Source organism: Salvelinus namaycush, chromosome 8 (genome assembly GCF_016432855.1).
Source record: "Salvelinus namaycush isolate Seneca chromosome 8, SaNama_1.0, whole genome shotgun sequence".
Taxonomy (NCBI): domain Eukaryota; kingdom Metazoa; phylum Chordata; class Actinopteri; order Salmoniformes; family Salmonidae; genus Salvelinus; species Salvelinus namaycush.
Window position 1 is genome coordinate 49,030,757 of NC_052314.1, and position 15,523 is coordinate 49,046,279.

Below are 15,523 nucleotides of genomic sequence, written 5' to 3' on the forward strand. Positions count from 1 at the left end.
GATGTTCGATCAGGTTTACGTCCGGGCTCTGGCTGGGCCACTCAAGGACATTCAGAGACTTGTCCCGAAGCCGTTCCTGCTTTGTTTTGGCTGTGTGCTTAGGGTCAGGTCGTTGTCCTATTGGAAGGTGAACCTTCACCCCAGTCTGAGGTCCTGAGTGCTCTGGAGCAGGTTTTTATCAAGGATCTCTCTGTACTTTGCTCCGTTTATCAATTGAATTTACCACATGTGGACTGTAGAAACATCTCAAGGATGATCAATGGAATCTTATTTAAATAAGGTTTTCTTTATTTTATTTGCTAAAATTTAAAGGAAAACTTTTCACTTTGTCATTATGGGGTATTGTGTGTAGATTGATGAGGGAAAAATGAACCATTTTAGAATAAGGCTATAACGTAACAAGTTGTGGAAATAGAGAAGGGGTCTGAATACTTTCCAAATACACTTTACAGTATTGTGTTTTGTGATAATATTGTTTCGTGAGGTCCCTGACAATTCCAAGCTCTTGGTTCAGCGTCTACACTTTCCCCCATTTAATGGTTAAGGTTAGGAATGGCGGAGGGAAAGCTGATCCTAGTTCTGTACCTAGGGGAAATTTCACCCCGTAGCAATTGATTACAATGAAATGACAGGACATTTTTGAGAGCTCATTGTTTACTGCTCCCAAGTGTGATATTATGTTGACCTACGGTGGGTAAGTCACCGACTTTGCAGCGAACATTGAGCATTTGCTGTCTTTTTATTGCGTTATTCTTTGGTCCTTATTGCATTTTGATGCATGTACTTTAGTTGTTCCGTTCTTTTGACACTCCAGCTCTGATTTTCTCAATCCACTCCTAGGGAATACAGGTTGGTGCTGACACCCCCCCCCCCCCCCCCCCCCCCCACAGGGATTGATTGAGAAACACTGCTCTAGTTATGGGAAACCAATGCAGTCTTTAATCATTGGCTTTGGTGTCCCAGGTCTGAATCGGTCCATGATTAGTAGAGAATGAAAGCCAGGGGGCCGTATGTATCAAGCGTCTCAGCCCTTTTAGATCAGAATGAACAGGCAAGACCTGATCACAGATCAGCACTCCTACTCTTGATATGCCTGATACAGCCAACCCCAGAAGTGTTTCAGCTGTCCAGGAGACCGCCGTTGAATAATACTCGCTATATATAAAGTGTGCTCATGCAGTGATATATTAACCCTGTGTGCTGTCTGCAGGGCGGGGAGAGTGTGAGGGGAGAGGGAGCGCTGCGTCTCCTCCTCCAGCCATGGGAGAGCAGGGAGGTGGCTGTGGTGTTCACCCCCTCCGAACACAAACCCACCACCACCATCCTACTCATCAGGTACACTATGATTGACACCTCTACATTTTGACACGTTCTTAGAAATAGTCTTCTGATTTTCATGTTGTCATGTACATACAAAGGCAAAATGACCACATAAACAGTACTGTGAATAATCCCCCCCCAGTTGTTGCGTACTGGTCGTTGTAGTCTCTCGTGCCTGCAAGATCTTGATATGAGCACTGATATTACAGTAGTTATTGCAGTACAATGCGAACACGTAGCTTTGTGCGTGATATTATTCCACGTTTGTGGTTGTTTTGGTCAATAATGGAGCCAAGCTAATGGCACCAGGTATTTTAATGACATTTGCCAGATTTGAGTATGGTGCCATGTGCTGTTGGTTTTGGTGACTCTCAGCATTGGTGACCGTCTAGTCTCGAGTTGCCATTATTTTCAAGTGTCGTCTGTCACTCTACTGTTGGAGCCCGAGGAAGTGAGAGTCGGTGAGCTGAGTCTAGGGACAGTCTGACTCTGTCTCTTTCTCTTTTTTTCTCTCTCTGTCTCAGGAACAATCTGACAGTGTTTGACATGGTGATGGTGCGGGGTCATGGGGCCAAGGAGCTGCTGAGGGTGGGGGGCAAGCTGCCGGGCCCCGGAGCCTCATTACGCTTTAATGTCCCTCAGTCCACCCTCATGGAGTGCCGAGATGGTGAGCCAACCACTGTGTTAATTTTAATATTTGTCATTTATCCACCTTTCTCTCATTGAGATGAAAATCAATTTTGTGCTCCTAGTGGCAATCACAACAATCAATGAGTTACTCCATAAAAATTCTAATAGCGTTTGATTATATTTAATCTATGTGCGGTATATGTAGGGCTGGGCGACGTGGCCAAAATAAAATACCATCCTTTTTTAAGACTGTGATATGATATGTTTTTGAATATTAAAAGTTCTACATTTGCTTTGAGTAATATGTGACCTTAGGCTGGCAACACATACATTCTAAGTAATTTCGATGGGTCTTTCTCCATTCTGATTTGTTTTATACTGTTCAATTCAACTTCAACCAAAAATAATTGATACATTTCTCCATTTCCTGCACTTATTTGAAATAATTTCCACACTGCCACGTAGGGCTGCACGATATGGGCAAACAATCTAGGCCTTATTTTTAATCAGATGTTGCAATTGCGATTTAGAGCAAAACACTTGGGTGAACAACTGATTATTCTATTTCTATAGTTGGAATATAATAGTGGGCACTTTGAATACAGTGTTGTTTGACATGACAACAAATGAAAATGCCAGGGAGGAGTTATTGTGACAGGGTAGGAACCAAAGTGTTGATATGTGTTTCCTAGGGGGACCTATAATCTTTGACTATGTTAAATGTTTTCTCTTAGTTACTTCTAAGATATTCATGCTTTGCGTATTCCTCTTTGATTTAGAAGATACTGTTGCACAAACAGCATGCTGATTTAGGTCTAAACCATCACTGGTATTATCAGGCTGTATAGCTAATTACATTTGCTCTGACTCAGTACATTTATTAGCTAGCTAGCCAGCTAACTAGCGATTAGCATTAGTGGCTAACAAGATTTAGGCCCAACATGCTAAAAAAAGACAAACTAGCTGTTTGCAGATGTAAGAAACACAAACTATGTGTAATTATAGAACACTAGTGGATTTATATTAAGAAGCAACGTGAAAACAGCATCGTTGTCATCAACATAGTTGCTGTGCTGCATGCAGACTAAACGCAAGTGCCTCCTGGTCAAGGAGCAACAAATGCTCTCCTTGAGTGACGGGGAAAGAGGGGCTCGGTCTGTGTTGAATAACAGTATATCGTAAAATACGTTGTACCGCTCCGCCCTAAGTATACAGTATGTACTGTATGTAGCTAGATCTTATTCGATGTTTGTCAATTTTTAAATGCATTACTAATACAATTCATTAGTCAAGGCAAATGATGGTGCTTCATAGTAATGGCAAAGTGAATTCAATACATTTCAGGGTAATTTGCACTTCAAATTCTATTATAAGGCCCTTAAATTTGAAACTAGGCTACTTAATCATTGTCTTACTATTAGTGGTGGTAGTTCTGCTGTACAACCTGTCATATCCTTTAATAAACTCCTTTTAATGGCACAAAGCAGATTTTTTTTATTTATTCAACTGACAATAAAGCGTGCCTTATCTTGTGTGTTCTCCTACCAAGGCTAATTAATCCTTGGTGACATACCAAATGTCACCCTATTCCCTTTATAGTGACGTATTTGGTCAAAAGTAGGGACCCTGGTCAAAAGTAGTGCGTTATAAAAAGAATGGGGTTCCATTTGGGACTCAGCCCTTGTCTTGCTCTACTGTTCTTAAGAGTGTGTGGCTGGCTACTTTATAAAATACTTCCTCCCATCTACCTCCCAGGCCTACGCACCAACAAGCCTCTGTTTGCCATCTGGAAGAGCTTCAAGGTGGAGAACGCCGGGGAGCTGCCCCTTACGGTCACGTCCATGAACATCAACGGCTACAAGTGCCAGGGCTTCGGCTTCGAGGTGCTGCAGTGCAGGTCCTTCAGCCTGGACCACAACTCCTCCTCCGAGATCACCATTGCGTGAGTCAAATGTCGGAAGAATGGATGCAGATTGTTCTTGAACCTTTTTTTATGTCAACATATTTTGTACTAACTCAGCAGTAGTGTACATGCGTCAGGTTACTTTCAAGTGAAGGGTACATGAAGTAAAGTAATGAAAGAAAAATAGATCTATCATTTTTGTATTCTGTCCGAACGCAAACATGACGTTTGTATTGTTTAGTAAATCATTTCTTGTGATACGAGACATATCAAGATAAAGTTTTGACATTTTGTAACGCTCATTGACCTCATCTCTTTCTCGCCTTTTCCCCCCACTGTCTCAACTTCTATTTTCTCTATCTCTTTCTTCCCTCTCTGGTTGTCTCCCCTCTCCCCCACTTCCTTTTCACCGTCCTCTTTTCCCCCTTAATCGCTCGCTCTCTCTTTTTCTCCTTTTCTTACTCTACCTTCTCCATCTCCCTCTTTCTCCACCCACTTTCTCCCTCCTCCAGGTTCACTCCAGACTTCACGTCGTCCTGGGTGATCCGGGACCTGACCCTGGTGACGTCGCGAGGCTCATTGTTCCCCTTCACCCTCAACGTGACGCTGCCCCACCACATGCTGCCCCTCTGTGCCCAAGTGGTGCCCGGCCCCAGCTGGGAGGAGACATTCTGGGTGGTCACCCTCATCTTCACCTGGTCAGTGCCACCCCGAGACGCATAGACCAGTACCAACTTAGTGCCAAGTTTGGGTGATGAAAAGCCAATGTCATACACAGCTTCATGATTTTTCCCCCCCAGAAATATAAAAAGGGTTTCAGGTTGAAAGACAATGGACTTTGACTCCCCAACCAGATTAGCAGTGTCTACTACTTTGTCAATTTGTTGGCACTGGTATCACCAATGAATAACCGGCCATATCCTTTCTCTTTCCTCTCAGCTTCTCCCTGGCGGGTGTTTGTCTGATGGCTTTCCACCAGGCCCAGTACATCCTGACTCAGTTCTCCAGCCCCACCCCCCGGAGCATCCACAACTCTGCCCTGTCCCGGGACAACGGCCCCGTCAACAACATCACCCCCAACGGAGTCAAGTAAGACTCTGTGGAATATATTTTACAAGAGACCCGTTTCCAGTCAAATATTTGTATATAAAATCAACCGTTTTATATGGTTGCCAATAGAGGTTGACCGATTAATCGGCAGGGCCGATTTCAAGTTTTCATAACAAGCGGTAATCTGCATTTTTGGATGCCGATTATGGCCGATTTACATTGCACTCCACGAGGAGACTGCGTGGCAGGCTGACCGCCTGTTACGCGAGTGCATCAAGGAGCCAAGGTAAGTTGCTAGCTAGCATTAAACTTATAAAAAACAATCAATATTAACATAATCACTAGTTAACTACACATGGTTGATGATATGACTAGTATATCTAGCTTGTCGTGCGTTGCATATTATCAATGCGGTGGCTTTTCATTTCTCATCGAATCACAGCCTACTTCGCCAAACGGGTGATGATTTAGCAAGCGCATTCGTGAAAAAAGCACTGTCGTTGCACCAATGTGTAGCTAACCATAAACATCAACGCCTTTCTTAAAATCAATACACAAGTATATTTTTTTGCGTTCTATGCAAGCAGAGTCAGGGTATATGCAGCAGTTTCGGCCGCCTGGCTCGTTGTGAACTGTGTGAAGACCATTTCTTCCTAACAAAGACCGTAATTAATTTGCCAGAATTTTACATAATTATGACATAACATTGAAGGTTGTGCAATGTAACAGCAATATTTAGACTTGGGGATGCCACCCGTTAGATAAAATACGTAACGGTTCCGTATTTCACTGAAAGAATAAACGTTTTGTTTTCGAAATGATAGTTTCCGGATTTGGCCATATTAATGACCTAAGGCTCGTATTTCTGTGTGGTTATTATAATTAAGTCTATGATTTGATAGAGCAGTCTGACTGAGCGGTGGTAGGCAGCAGCTGGCTCGTAAGCATTCATTCAAACCGTACTTTCCTCCGTTTGCCAGCAGCTTTTCGCAATGCTCGAAGCACAGGGATGTTTATGACTTCAAGCCTATCAACTCCCAAGATTAGGCTGGCAATATTATAGTGCTGTCTATCAGAACATCCAATAGTCAAAGGTCTAATGAAATACAAATGGTATAGAGAGAAATAGTCCTATAATAACTGCAACCTAAAACTTCTTAACTGGGAATATTGAAGACTCGTGTTTAAAGGAACCACCAGCTTTCATATGTTCTCATGTTCTGAGCAAGGAACTTAAACGTTAGCTTTATTACATGGCACATATTGCACTTTTACTTTCTTCTCCAACACTGTGTTTTTGCATTATTTAAACCAATTTATTTGAGACTAAATGGATTTTATTTATGTATTATATTAAGTTAAAATAAGTGTTCATTCAGTTTTGTTGTAATTGTCATTATTACAAATATATATATATATATATATATATATATATATATATATATATATATATATATATATATATATATATATATATATATATATATATATATATATATATATATATACACTGCTCAAAAAAATAAAGGGAACACTTAAACAACACAATGTAACTCCAAGTCAATCACACTTCTGTGAAATCAAACTGTACACTTAGGAAGCAACACTGATTGACAATAAATTTCACATGCTGTTGTGCAAATGGAATAGACAAAAGGTGGAAATTATAGGCAATTAGCAAGACACCCCCAAAAAAGGAGTGATTCTGCAGGTGGTGACCACAGACCACTTCTCAGTTGCTATGCTTCCTGGCTGATGTTTTGGTCACTTTTGAATGCTGGCGGTGCTCTCACTCTAGTGGTAGCATGAGACGGAGTCTACAACCCACACAAGTGGCTCAGGTAGTGCAGTTCATCCAGGATGGCACATCAATGCGAGCTGTGGCAAAAAGGTTTGCTGTGTCTGTCAGCGTAGTGTCCAGAGCATGGAGGCGCTACCAGGAGACAGGCCAGTACATCAGGAGACGTGGAGGAGGCCGTAGGAGGGCAACAACCCAGCAGCAGGACCGCTACCTCCGCCTTTGTGCAAGGAGGTGCACTGCCAGAGCCCTGCAAAATGACCTCCAGCAGGCCACAAATGTGCATGTGTCAGCATATGGTCTCACAAGGGGTCTGAGGATCTCATCTCGGTACCTATTGGCAGGTACCTATTGCCAGCTACCTCTGGCGAGCACATGGAGGGCTGTGCGGCCCCACAAAGAAATGCCACCCCACACCATGACTGACCCATCGCCAAACCGGTCATGCTGAAGGATGTTGCAGGCAGCAGAACGTTCTCCACGGCGTCTCCAGACTCTGTCACGTCTGTCACGTGCTCATGTGCTCAGTGTGAACCTGCTTTCATCTGTGAAGAGCACAGGGCGCCAGTGGCGAATTTGCCAATCTTGGTGTTCTCTGGCAAATGCCAAACGTCCTGCACGGTGTTGGGCTGTAAGCACAACCCCCACCTGTGGACGTCGGGCCCTCATACCACCCTCATGGAGTCTGTTTCTGACCGTTTGAGCAGACACATGCACATTTGTGGCCTGCTGGAGGTCATTTTGCAGGGCGCTGGCAGTGCACCTCCTTGCACAAAGGCGGAGGTAGCGGTCCTGCTGCTGGGTTGTTGCCCTCCTACGGCCTCCTCCACGTCTCCTGATGTACTGGCCTGTCCCCTGGTAGCGCCTCCATGCTCTGGACACTACGCTGACAGACACAGCAAATCTTTTTGCCACAGCTCGCATTGATGTGCCATCCTGGATGAACTGCACTACCTGAGCCACTTGTGTGGGTTGTAGACTCCGTCTCATGCTACCACTAGAGTGAGAGCACCGCCAGCATTCAAAAGTGACCAAAACATCAGCCAGGAAGCATAGCAACTGAGAAGTGGTCTGTGGTCACCACCTGCAGAATCACTCCTTTATTGGGGGTGTCTTGCTAATTGCCTATAATTTCTGTTAAGTTCATGTTTTAAGTATCCCTATACTCCTGTTATTACGGGGCTATCACGGAGTCAAGAGTGCGCATGCGCTGGAAGTCTGTTCGTTGTTGGACCTAGCCTGGAGTGTAATGGCTACCTTGTAGTGTGTTCATATAGTAGAGTAAACTTTGTTAAACTGGAACCTTGTCGTTGTGTCATTTCGAATTAACATTGGTAGCAGACGATGGCTTCTAACTACAACGTGCCACCTCGCTTCGACGAGAAGAGGTCGTACGAAAGTTGGAAAAATGAACTGGGAATCTGGACACGCGTTACTAATCTGGACGCGAAAAAGCAAGCACTTGCGGTGGTATTATCGCTCGAGGGAAGAGCGAGAGATACAGCACTGGAGATATCCGTTGAGGATTTGAACAAGGATGACGGTATGGGAACTTTGATCACAGCACTGGATTCTGTATTTCTTAAAGAAGAGAAAGACCGTGCCTACGAGGCATATTCAAACTTTGACAGTGTTACGAGAGATATTTCGGTTGCAATGGCGGACTACATCATTGATTTCGAACAGAGGTACAATAGAATGCGCAAGTACGACATGGTTCTCCCAGATGCAGTGTTAGGGTTCAAGTTGCTAGACACTGCTTGTCTAGATGGTAGGGAGAAACAGTTGGCGTTGACTGCTTGTACTGTGCTGACTTTTGCATCTATGAAGTCGGCACTAAAAAGAATATTTGGTGAAAAGACGTCTGTCGCGCCAATAACAGATGGAATGCAAGTGAGTGACGCAGCATATTACACCGAGCAGCACAGAAAAGGCGCCAAAAAGTCACGTTCTCAAGATAACCAGAAGAGGGCGCCATTTCCCGGCACAAATCCACTGGACACATATGGAAGGAGATCGAAATGTGCTATTTGTCAAAGCACTTACCATTGGGTTAAAGACTGTCCTCATAAAAATGAACAAGTTAAACTAACAGAGGAAAATGTAAACACAGAGATAGAGCAGTGTAACATTACACTGTTTTCAAATGAATCTGCTTCTGATACTGAGATTTTTATAGTTGAATCCTTAGGATCTGCTGTGATTGATACTGCATGTACACGGACAGTGTGTGGTGCAAAATGGCTTGATAGCTATGTCAGTGAACTAAATATGAAGGAAGTACAAAATATGATTGACACACCAAGCAACAGAGCTTTCAAATTTGGAGACGGGAGAATTGTCCATTCTACCAAGAGAGTTAAGATACCAGCAAAAATTGGTCAGACTAAGTGTCACATTGAAACAGAGGTGGTCCCTACAGATATCCCCTTACTATTAAGCAAAGCTTCCCTCAAGAAGGCAGAGGCTGTACTAGACATAAAAAATGACAAGGCAGTGATGTTTAAACAACCAGTGACTCTTGAACTTACTACCTCAGGCCACTATTGTGTAAACATTTTAGACAAAGACATCACACAGTGTCCATGCAAAAATGAGATTCTGACTGACACAGAGCACATGAAGATTCTGACAGTCACAGAGAACATGAGCACTAAAGAAAAACACAAAGTATTGTTAAAGCTTTACAAACAGTTTGGACATGATACAGTTAACAGACTTCAAAAGTTACTCAGCAGTTCAGGGAATAATGATGATGAGAAGTACGAGTCTGGAGACAAAGTGTACTACAAACGAGTTGACTGTCAAGAGTGGAAAGGACCGGGAGTAGTCATTGGTCAAGATGGTGTGGTGATATTTGTGAGGCACGGAGGCATGATTGTCAGGGTGCATCACTCAAGATTGCGGAAAGTAAATGATCAACAAGATAGAGGGGCTGTTGCTGAGAATCAGTCTCCTAATGAAAATGACAAAAAGGACACAGTAACAGACACAAACCTACCAGATGTCGCATCCAATGATATGGACACCGAAACTGACATAGGAAATGGAGCAGAGACCTTCAACCATGCCACAGGTAATACTGTTGAGCGTTCAAATGAGGAAAACATTCAACAGCCACATGTGTTAAGAGAACATGGTTGTTCCAATCTGAAAACTGGACAACCTGTTAAATACACGGACAGAGAAAGTGGTATTCCACATACAGCAACCGTCATTGGACGAGCAGGAAAAGCCAAAGGAAAACACCAGAACTGGTACAACTTGCAGTACTCTGAACCAGCTACACTTTCTGGTACAACAGGGTCAGCTGACCTGTCACTTGTAGATAATATCAGAATTGAACCAATGGAAAATCGAGAAAAACAGAATGACATTCAAAATGATGATGTACTTGAAACAAAGGACGTGTCATTTGACTCAGCTAAGCTAGATGAGCTCAGTAATTGGAGGAAAAATGGAGTGTTTGAGGAAGTCAAAGACATTGGCCAAAAGTGCGTCTCAACAAGGTGGGTGTGTACCCTTAAAGAATCCTTAACTGGAATAGTGCCCAAAGCACGTCTAGTGGCTAGAGTTTTTGAGGAGCTGGCTGCTAAAGAACTCCCAAAAGACTCACCGACATGGGCCTCAGAGTCACTCAGATTGCTGATGTCAGTGATCTGCCAGAAAAAATGGAAACTTAATTCCATAGACATCAAATCTGGATTTTTGCAGGGAACAGAGCTGTCAAGGGACATTCACATCCGACCTCCGCCCGAAGCTAAAAGTGAAGGAACACTGTGGAAACTAAAAAAGTGTGTGTATGGACTGGCAGATGGATCACTCTACTGGTACAACAAAGTCAAGGCAACAATGCTGAATACAGGTGGAAAAATGTCACAAGTGGATCCTGCAGTCTTCTATTGGCTTGATCAAGACTGCAATGTGACTGGAGTACTTGCCTGTCATGTTGATGACTTTATCTGGGGTGGCTCACAGACCTTTGCTTCAACTGTGATTCCACACCTCAAAGCTGTTTTCTAGGTTGGCCGTGAGGAGCATGATCATTTTTGTTATGTTGGCATAGAGTTTATTACAGTTGATGGAAAAATACTGATGCAACAGGAGAGCTATATCAAGAATCTTCAACCTATCCACATGGATTCTTCAAGAGCCGTACAAAGGAATTCCCCTCTGTGGAATTGAAGCTGGTCAATTGAGGTCAAAGATGGGACAAATTTTATGGGCTGCGAGACAGAGTAGACCTGGTTTGATGGTTGCAACTTGGCATCTAACACAAAACACGCCACTGTACAAACCATTCATGAGGCAAACAAAGTTGTTCGTAAACTGGAATCACAACAAGTGACGTTAACAAGTGACGTTAAAGTTTCAGCATGTTGGAAAAGATGACTCTTTGAAACTAGTTGTCTTCAGTGATGCTTCGCTAGGTTATCACTGGTGGGACAAAACGGCACTTCCTACCTGTAGTTTGTGTCACTGACAACTACTCATTAGTTGATGCTGTGAAGTCAACCAAGTCTGTCACAGAGAAAAGACTTTGAGATTAGCAGCATCAAGGAACTTATTCAAGCACAGAGAATCCAGCGGATTCTGTGGTCGACCACAAAGGAACAGCTTGCTGACTGTCTGACTAAAAAGGGAGCATCCGGTCTTGTGCTCCTACAGGCTCTCGCTCCTACAGGCTCTCAGTAATGGAAAGTGGCAGCCTGTAACACAACCCATTTGTAATGGGGATCTTGAATAATACTTGGACCTTTAATTATGTTGTTGATGTTTTATTTGTCTTTAAAGAAAAGGGGGAGATTGTTAAGTTCATGTTTTAAGTATCCCTATACTCCTGTTATTACGGGGCTATCACGGAGTCAAGAGTGCGCATGCGCTGGAAGTCTGTTCGTTGTTGGACCTAGCCTGGAGTGTAATGGCTACCTTGTAGTGTGTTCATATAGTAGAGTAAACTTTGTTAAACTGGAACCTTGTCGTTGTGTCATTTCGAATTAACAATTTCCACCTTTTGTCTATTCCATTTGCACAACAGCATGTGAAATTTATTGTCAATCAGTGTTGCTTCCTAAGTGTACAGTTTGATTTCACAGAAGTGTGATTAACTTGGAGTTACATTGTGTTGTTTAAGTGTTCCCTTTATTTTTTTGAGCAGTGTATATATATCGTCCGATTTAATCGGTATCAGCTTTTTTTGGTTCTCCAATAATCGGTATCGGCGTTGAAAAATCCTAATCAGTCGACCTCTAGTTGCCAATATAAAGAGTTATTAAAGTTAGACGTTTCGGTGGTACTTGATTTAACTCTTGGTATAACACTCCAGTACAACAATGTTGTCAAAGTAGCTGTATGTTATCGACGTAAATCTGAACTGATTTTGTTCTATAAATGAAGCTTGTCACCCATTTGATTAGCTGGTGATAATGCACTGTTATGGATTTACACAGTCTCTCTAACTAGTTTGTTTTTGTCCGTGTCCAGTAAAATGAAGGGCAGCTGCAAGACATATGTGGACACCTGCCACAACTCTGACAAAGGAAAGGGGCGTGGCTCCCTGGCGGTGGCCAACGGCTCCACCCCTCGGCCCCAGCCCTTCTCCACCCCCTCCTCCTCCTCCAAGAAGGGTGCCTCCACCACCCCCCCCCAGCCGCAGAAGAAACACAAGGTGTCCGTTTACTACGGCAAGTACAAAACCAGCTCCTACGCCACAGCGGCGACGGCTGCCACGGCGACCGAGGAAGAGAGGGAACTAGACCTAACGCCCGACCTGGGAACCCTGGAACCCGACCTGAGCACGGACGCCTGCAACAACAACGAGCCCACGTTCCTCTGTCAAATCGACGTTAAGAAAACGACACAGCACTTTAAGGAAGCCCCACCACAGAGCGCCGCCCTGCGGGAGGACAGCAAAGGGCCGGCGGCGGTTATGTTTCCCGTGGAAACGCAGGCCGGCTTCCCCGACAATGTCACCATGGGCCCAGGCCCCCGACCGGGTCTCCTGCTGTGCAGCCCCGTGACAGAGAAAGGGTGCGGCCTCCGTACACATTCGCAGTTTGCGGAGAAGAGGGACACAACGGTGAAAAGGGACAACTCTGAGCTAGAGGTGAGAGAGAGACAGGGTGATCAATTGGCTATTACTTGGTTTTATTTGATAGCTTGTAGCCTGGTTACTCCTATAGCTTTGTAGAGATGTTTTTTTTGTGTGTGCAATATAAGTACTTCAGTACAGGGTGGAATTGTGAATTGAATATTTCTCTCGTTCTCTCTCCCTCCAGACCAGAGAGGATGGTAAAATCCAGAGGAAGAAGGCAGAGAAGACGGAGGCTGGTGTCCCAGCTGGGAACAGCAAGGCAAAGAAGAGTCGCAAGAAGAACACAGAGGGGGTTTCTGGGTACGTGGCATCTTCGAATCGATAGAGATGATAGACTCTGTGCTCACTCTTGACAAATGGTTTGGTGCAGAATTCCGTTAGTAAAATCTATAGAGAACGAAATTGACACCACTCAAAGGACAATCTTCGATAAGTCATTGCTTGCCTTACACTTGGGAAGAACCTCTTCATCCCACACAGATGTGATGCACCTTATTCACACCGTGGCCATTGTTCATTGACCAAAAGTTTAAAAAAATTACGTTAATATTTTCTAACTGGGCAGGATGTGAATTTGATTGTTTTGATTTGGGGTTGATTTAAATTGAAGAAACAACCGTTAATTAGCTACCACCAGCAGCCGTTTATAGTAGAACGTTCAGGTCTGTAACCCTGTTGATTGTTGAATCGCTGCGGGTGAAGACATTGAAAAGTGACATTGGTCTTCGCTGTTCCCACAGGCTACCTGAACACAGTGTGGTTGTGACATCAGTGCAGGAGAGGGAACCGGAGTGGAGAATGGGAGAACAACAACTGAATATGAACGGAACCCGCACTCGGAACCGCTGCTCCACAGGAAAACCAGACGCACCGAAGCCCAGCCCCAACCCCGACAGCCCCCTCAAACAGAACGGTGTGTACTTATACATACACACACCAGGGTTTCCGTTAGGAAAATGTGGCGGGGGACATTTGACCGGCAACCTTTTAATTGACCCGACATTTGAGAAATTACATTTCCTCAGCGAAGACAAGTAACCAACAACAAAATCACTAGCCTGTCAATCTACTATCCCCCATAGTAGAAAGATTTACCTATTCTATTGGTCACCTTGTCTAGAAAGAAATCCCCTATTCCAAACAGACTCTGGGACAGTTGTGGGACGATAGATCCCTAATTCATACATCCAGTAGGCCTAATAGGCTACATAACAATATGTGATGCAACAGATCACAACGTTTAGCTTAAAATGTTGCTCAACTATTATTTATTCACATAAGCGCAGCAGGCTACACAAGGCAGCAGGCTACACAAGGCAGCAGGCTACACAAGGCAGCAGGCTACACAAGGCAGCAGGCTACACAAGGCAGCAGGCTACACAAGGCAGCAGGCTACACAAGGCAGCAGGCTACACAAGGCAGCAGGCTACACAAGGCAGCAGGCTACACAAGGCAGCAGGCTACACAAGGTTTCAGACTACGCGCGGATGTTCGTTCCATAATGCAATTCGCAGGAAAACACTTGTCACCACACATGCGAGCGGTTTCATATTTTATAGGCCAAAAGCCAGCTACCGGATAACGGAAACACTTGACAAACACACAGACGCACACTCAAAAAGCTGCGACATCTATGGTTACACCCCTCAACCACTTGATAACCTGTGTGGCTATCGCTGTCTTGTGGCTAACTTGACCGAAGTTCAACCCTACCCCTCACCTAAACCAATCATGTTAAAAGCCCTCTGCTGCGTCTGTGATGCTCCGGACATCTCTAAGCAGATTTACACCTGACTGACCACAAGTATCTGCCCCCGTGCCTTTTCTTTTTCAACACATTGCCGTGGTGGACACTACAGTACATATCCAGTTTTGTCACATTTTCAGAAACACTGGAATTCCCAATTAAATGTGATGGCTAAAGACGCGAGTGAATGAGTGAAAGTTAATATATTGACATTTTATATTGAATATTGGACAGTCCTCAGTATCTCTTTCTTTCCTGACACTTTATTTAAACAGTTGGAAACAGAAGGGAAGATAGGCAAGTGGGAGAACCGTGGGAAGGGTGGATATGGGGGATTGCAGGGATTGAGCAGTGTATTTGACTGGAGTGTCACAGCTAGGCCACGGGTTTTACTCCAGTCCTCAACATCTCTCGCCCTCCTTCCTGTTGTAGGTGTGTGTCTGGTGCGGCCACGGCGGAAGTGCGCGGAGCGGCGCGTGGCGTGCGAGTCGGGCTCAGACTCTGGCAGCTCGTCGGGCAGCGTGCGGGCCAGCCGCGGCAGCTGGGGCAGCTGGAGCTCTGCCAGCAGCATTGAGGGAGACAAGGACCCCAGCGCCCCACACCACCGCACACACCACTGCACTACCTCAGCCAGGAAAAGTATGGACCCACTACTGCAGTATACCCACTCACACACGTATACACAACACACACCACTGCACTACCTCAGCCAGGAAAAGTATGGACCCACTACTGCAGTATACCCACTCACACACATATTCACAACACACACACTGCACTATATACAATGCACGCACACAAGCACACTTTTATCTATACACTGAGTATACAAAACATTAGGAACACCTGCTCTTTCCATGACCGACAGACCAGGTGAATCCAGGTGAAAGCTATAATCCCTTATTGATGTCACTTGTTAAATCCACTTCAATCAGTGTAGATGAAGGGAAGGAGACGGGTTAAAATAGGATTTTCAAGCTA

The 15,523-nt window shown here is 44.4% G+C and overlaps 1 protein-coding gene across 3 annotated transcripts in view; it reads left to right on the top strand.

The window, feature by feature from the left end:
* tmem131l (transmembrane 131 like) overlaps positions 1 to 15,523 on the top strand; it is a 108,218-nt gene that overhangs the window by 80,364 nt on the left and 12,331 nt on the right. For all 3 annotated transcript variants that reach the window (XM_038999890.1, XM_038999892.1, XM_038999891.1), the window contains exons 20-28: positions 1,211 to 1,335; positions 1,845 to 1,987; positions 3,706 to 3,892; positions 4,366 to 4,551; positions 4,793 to 4,942; positions 12,186 to 12,807; positions 12,980 to 13,095; positions 13,536 to 13,708; positions 14,975 to 15,181. In XM_038999890.1, the coding sequence (XP_038855818.1) occupies positions 1,211 to 1,335; positions 1,845 to 1,987; positions 3,706 to 3,892; positions 4,366 to 4,551; positions 4,793 to 4,942; positions 12,186 to 12,807; positions 12,980 to 13,095; positions 13,536 to 13,708; positions 14,975 to 15,181 (1,909 nt within the window). The remainder of the gene's footprint in view (positions 1 to 1,210; positions 1,336 to 1,844; positions 1,988 to 3,705; positions 3,893 to 4,365; positions 4,552 to 4,792; positions 4,943 to 12,185; positions 12,808 to 12,979; positions 13,096 to 13,535; positions 13,709 to 14,974; positions 15,182 to 15,523) is intronic.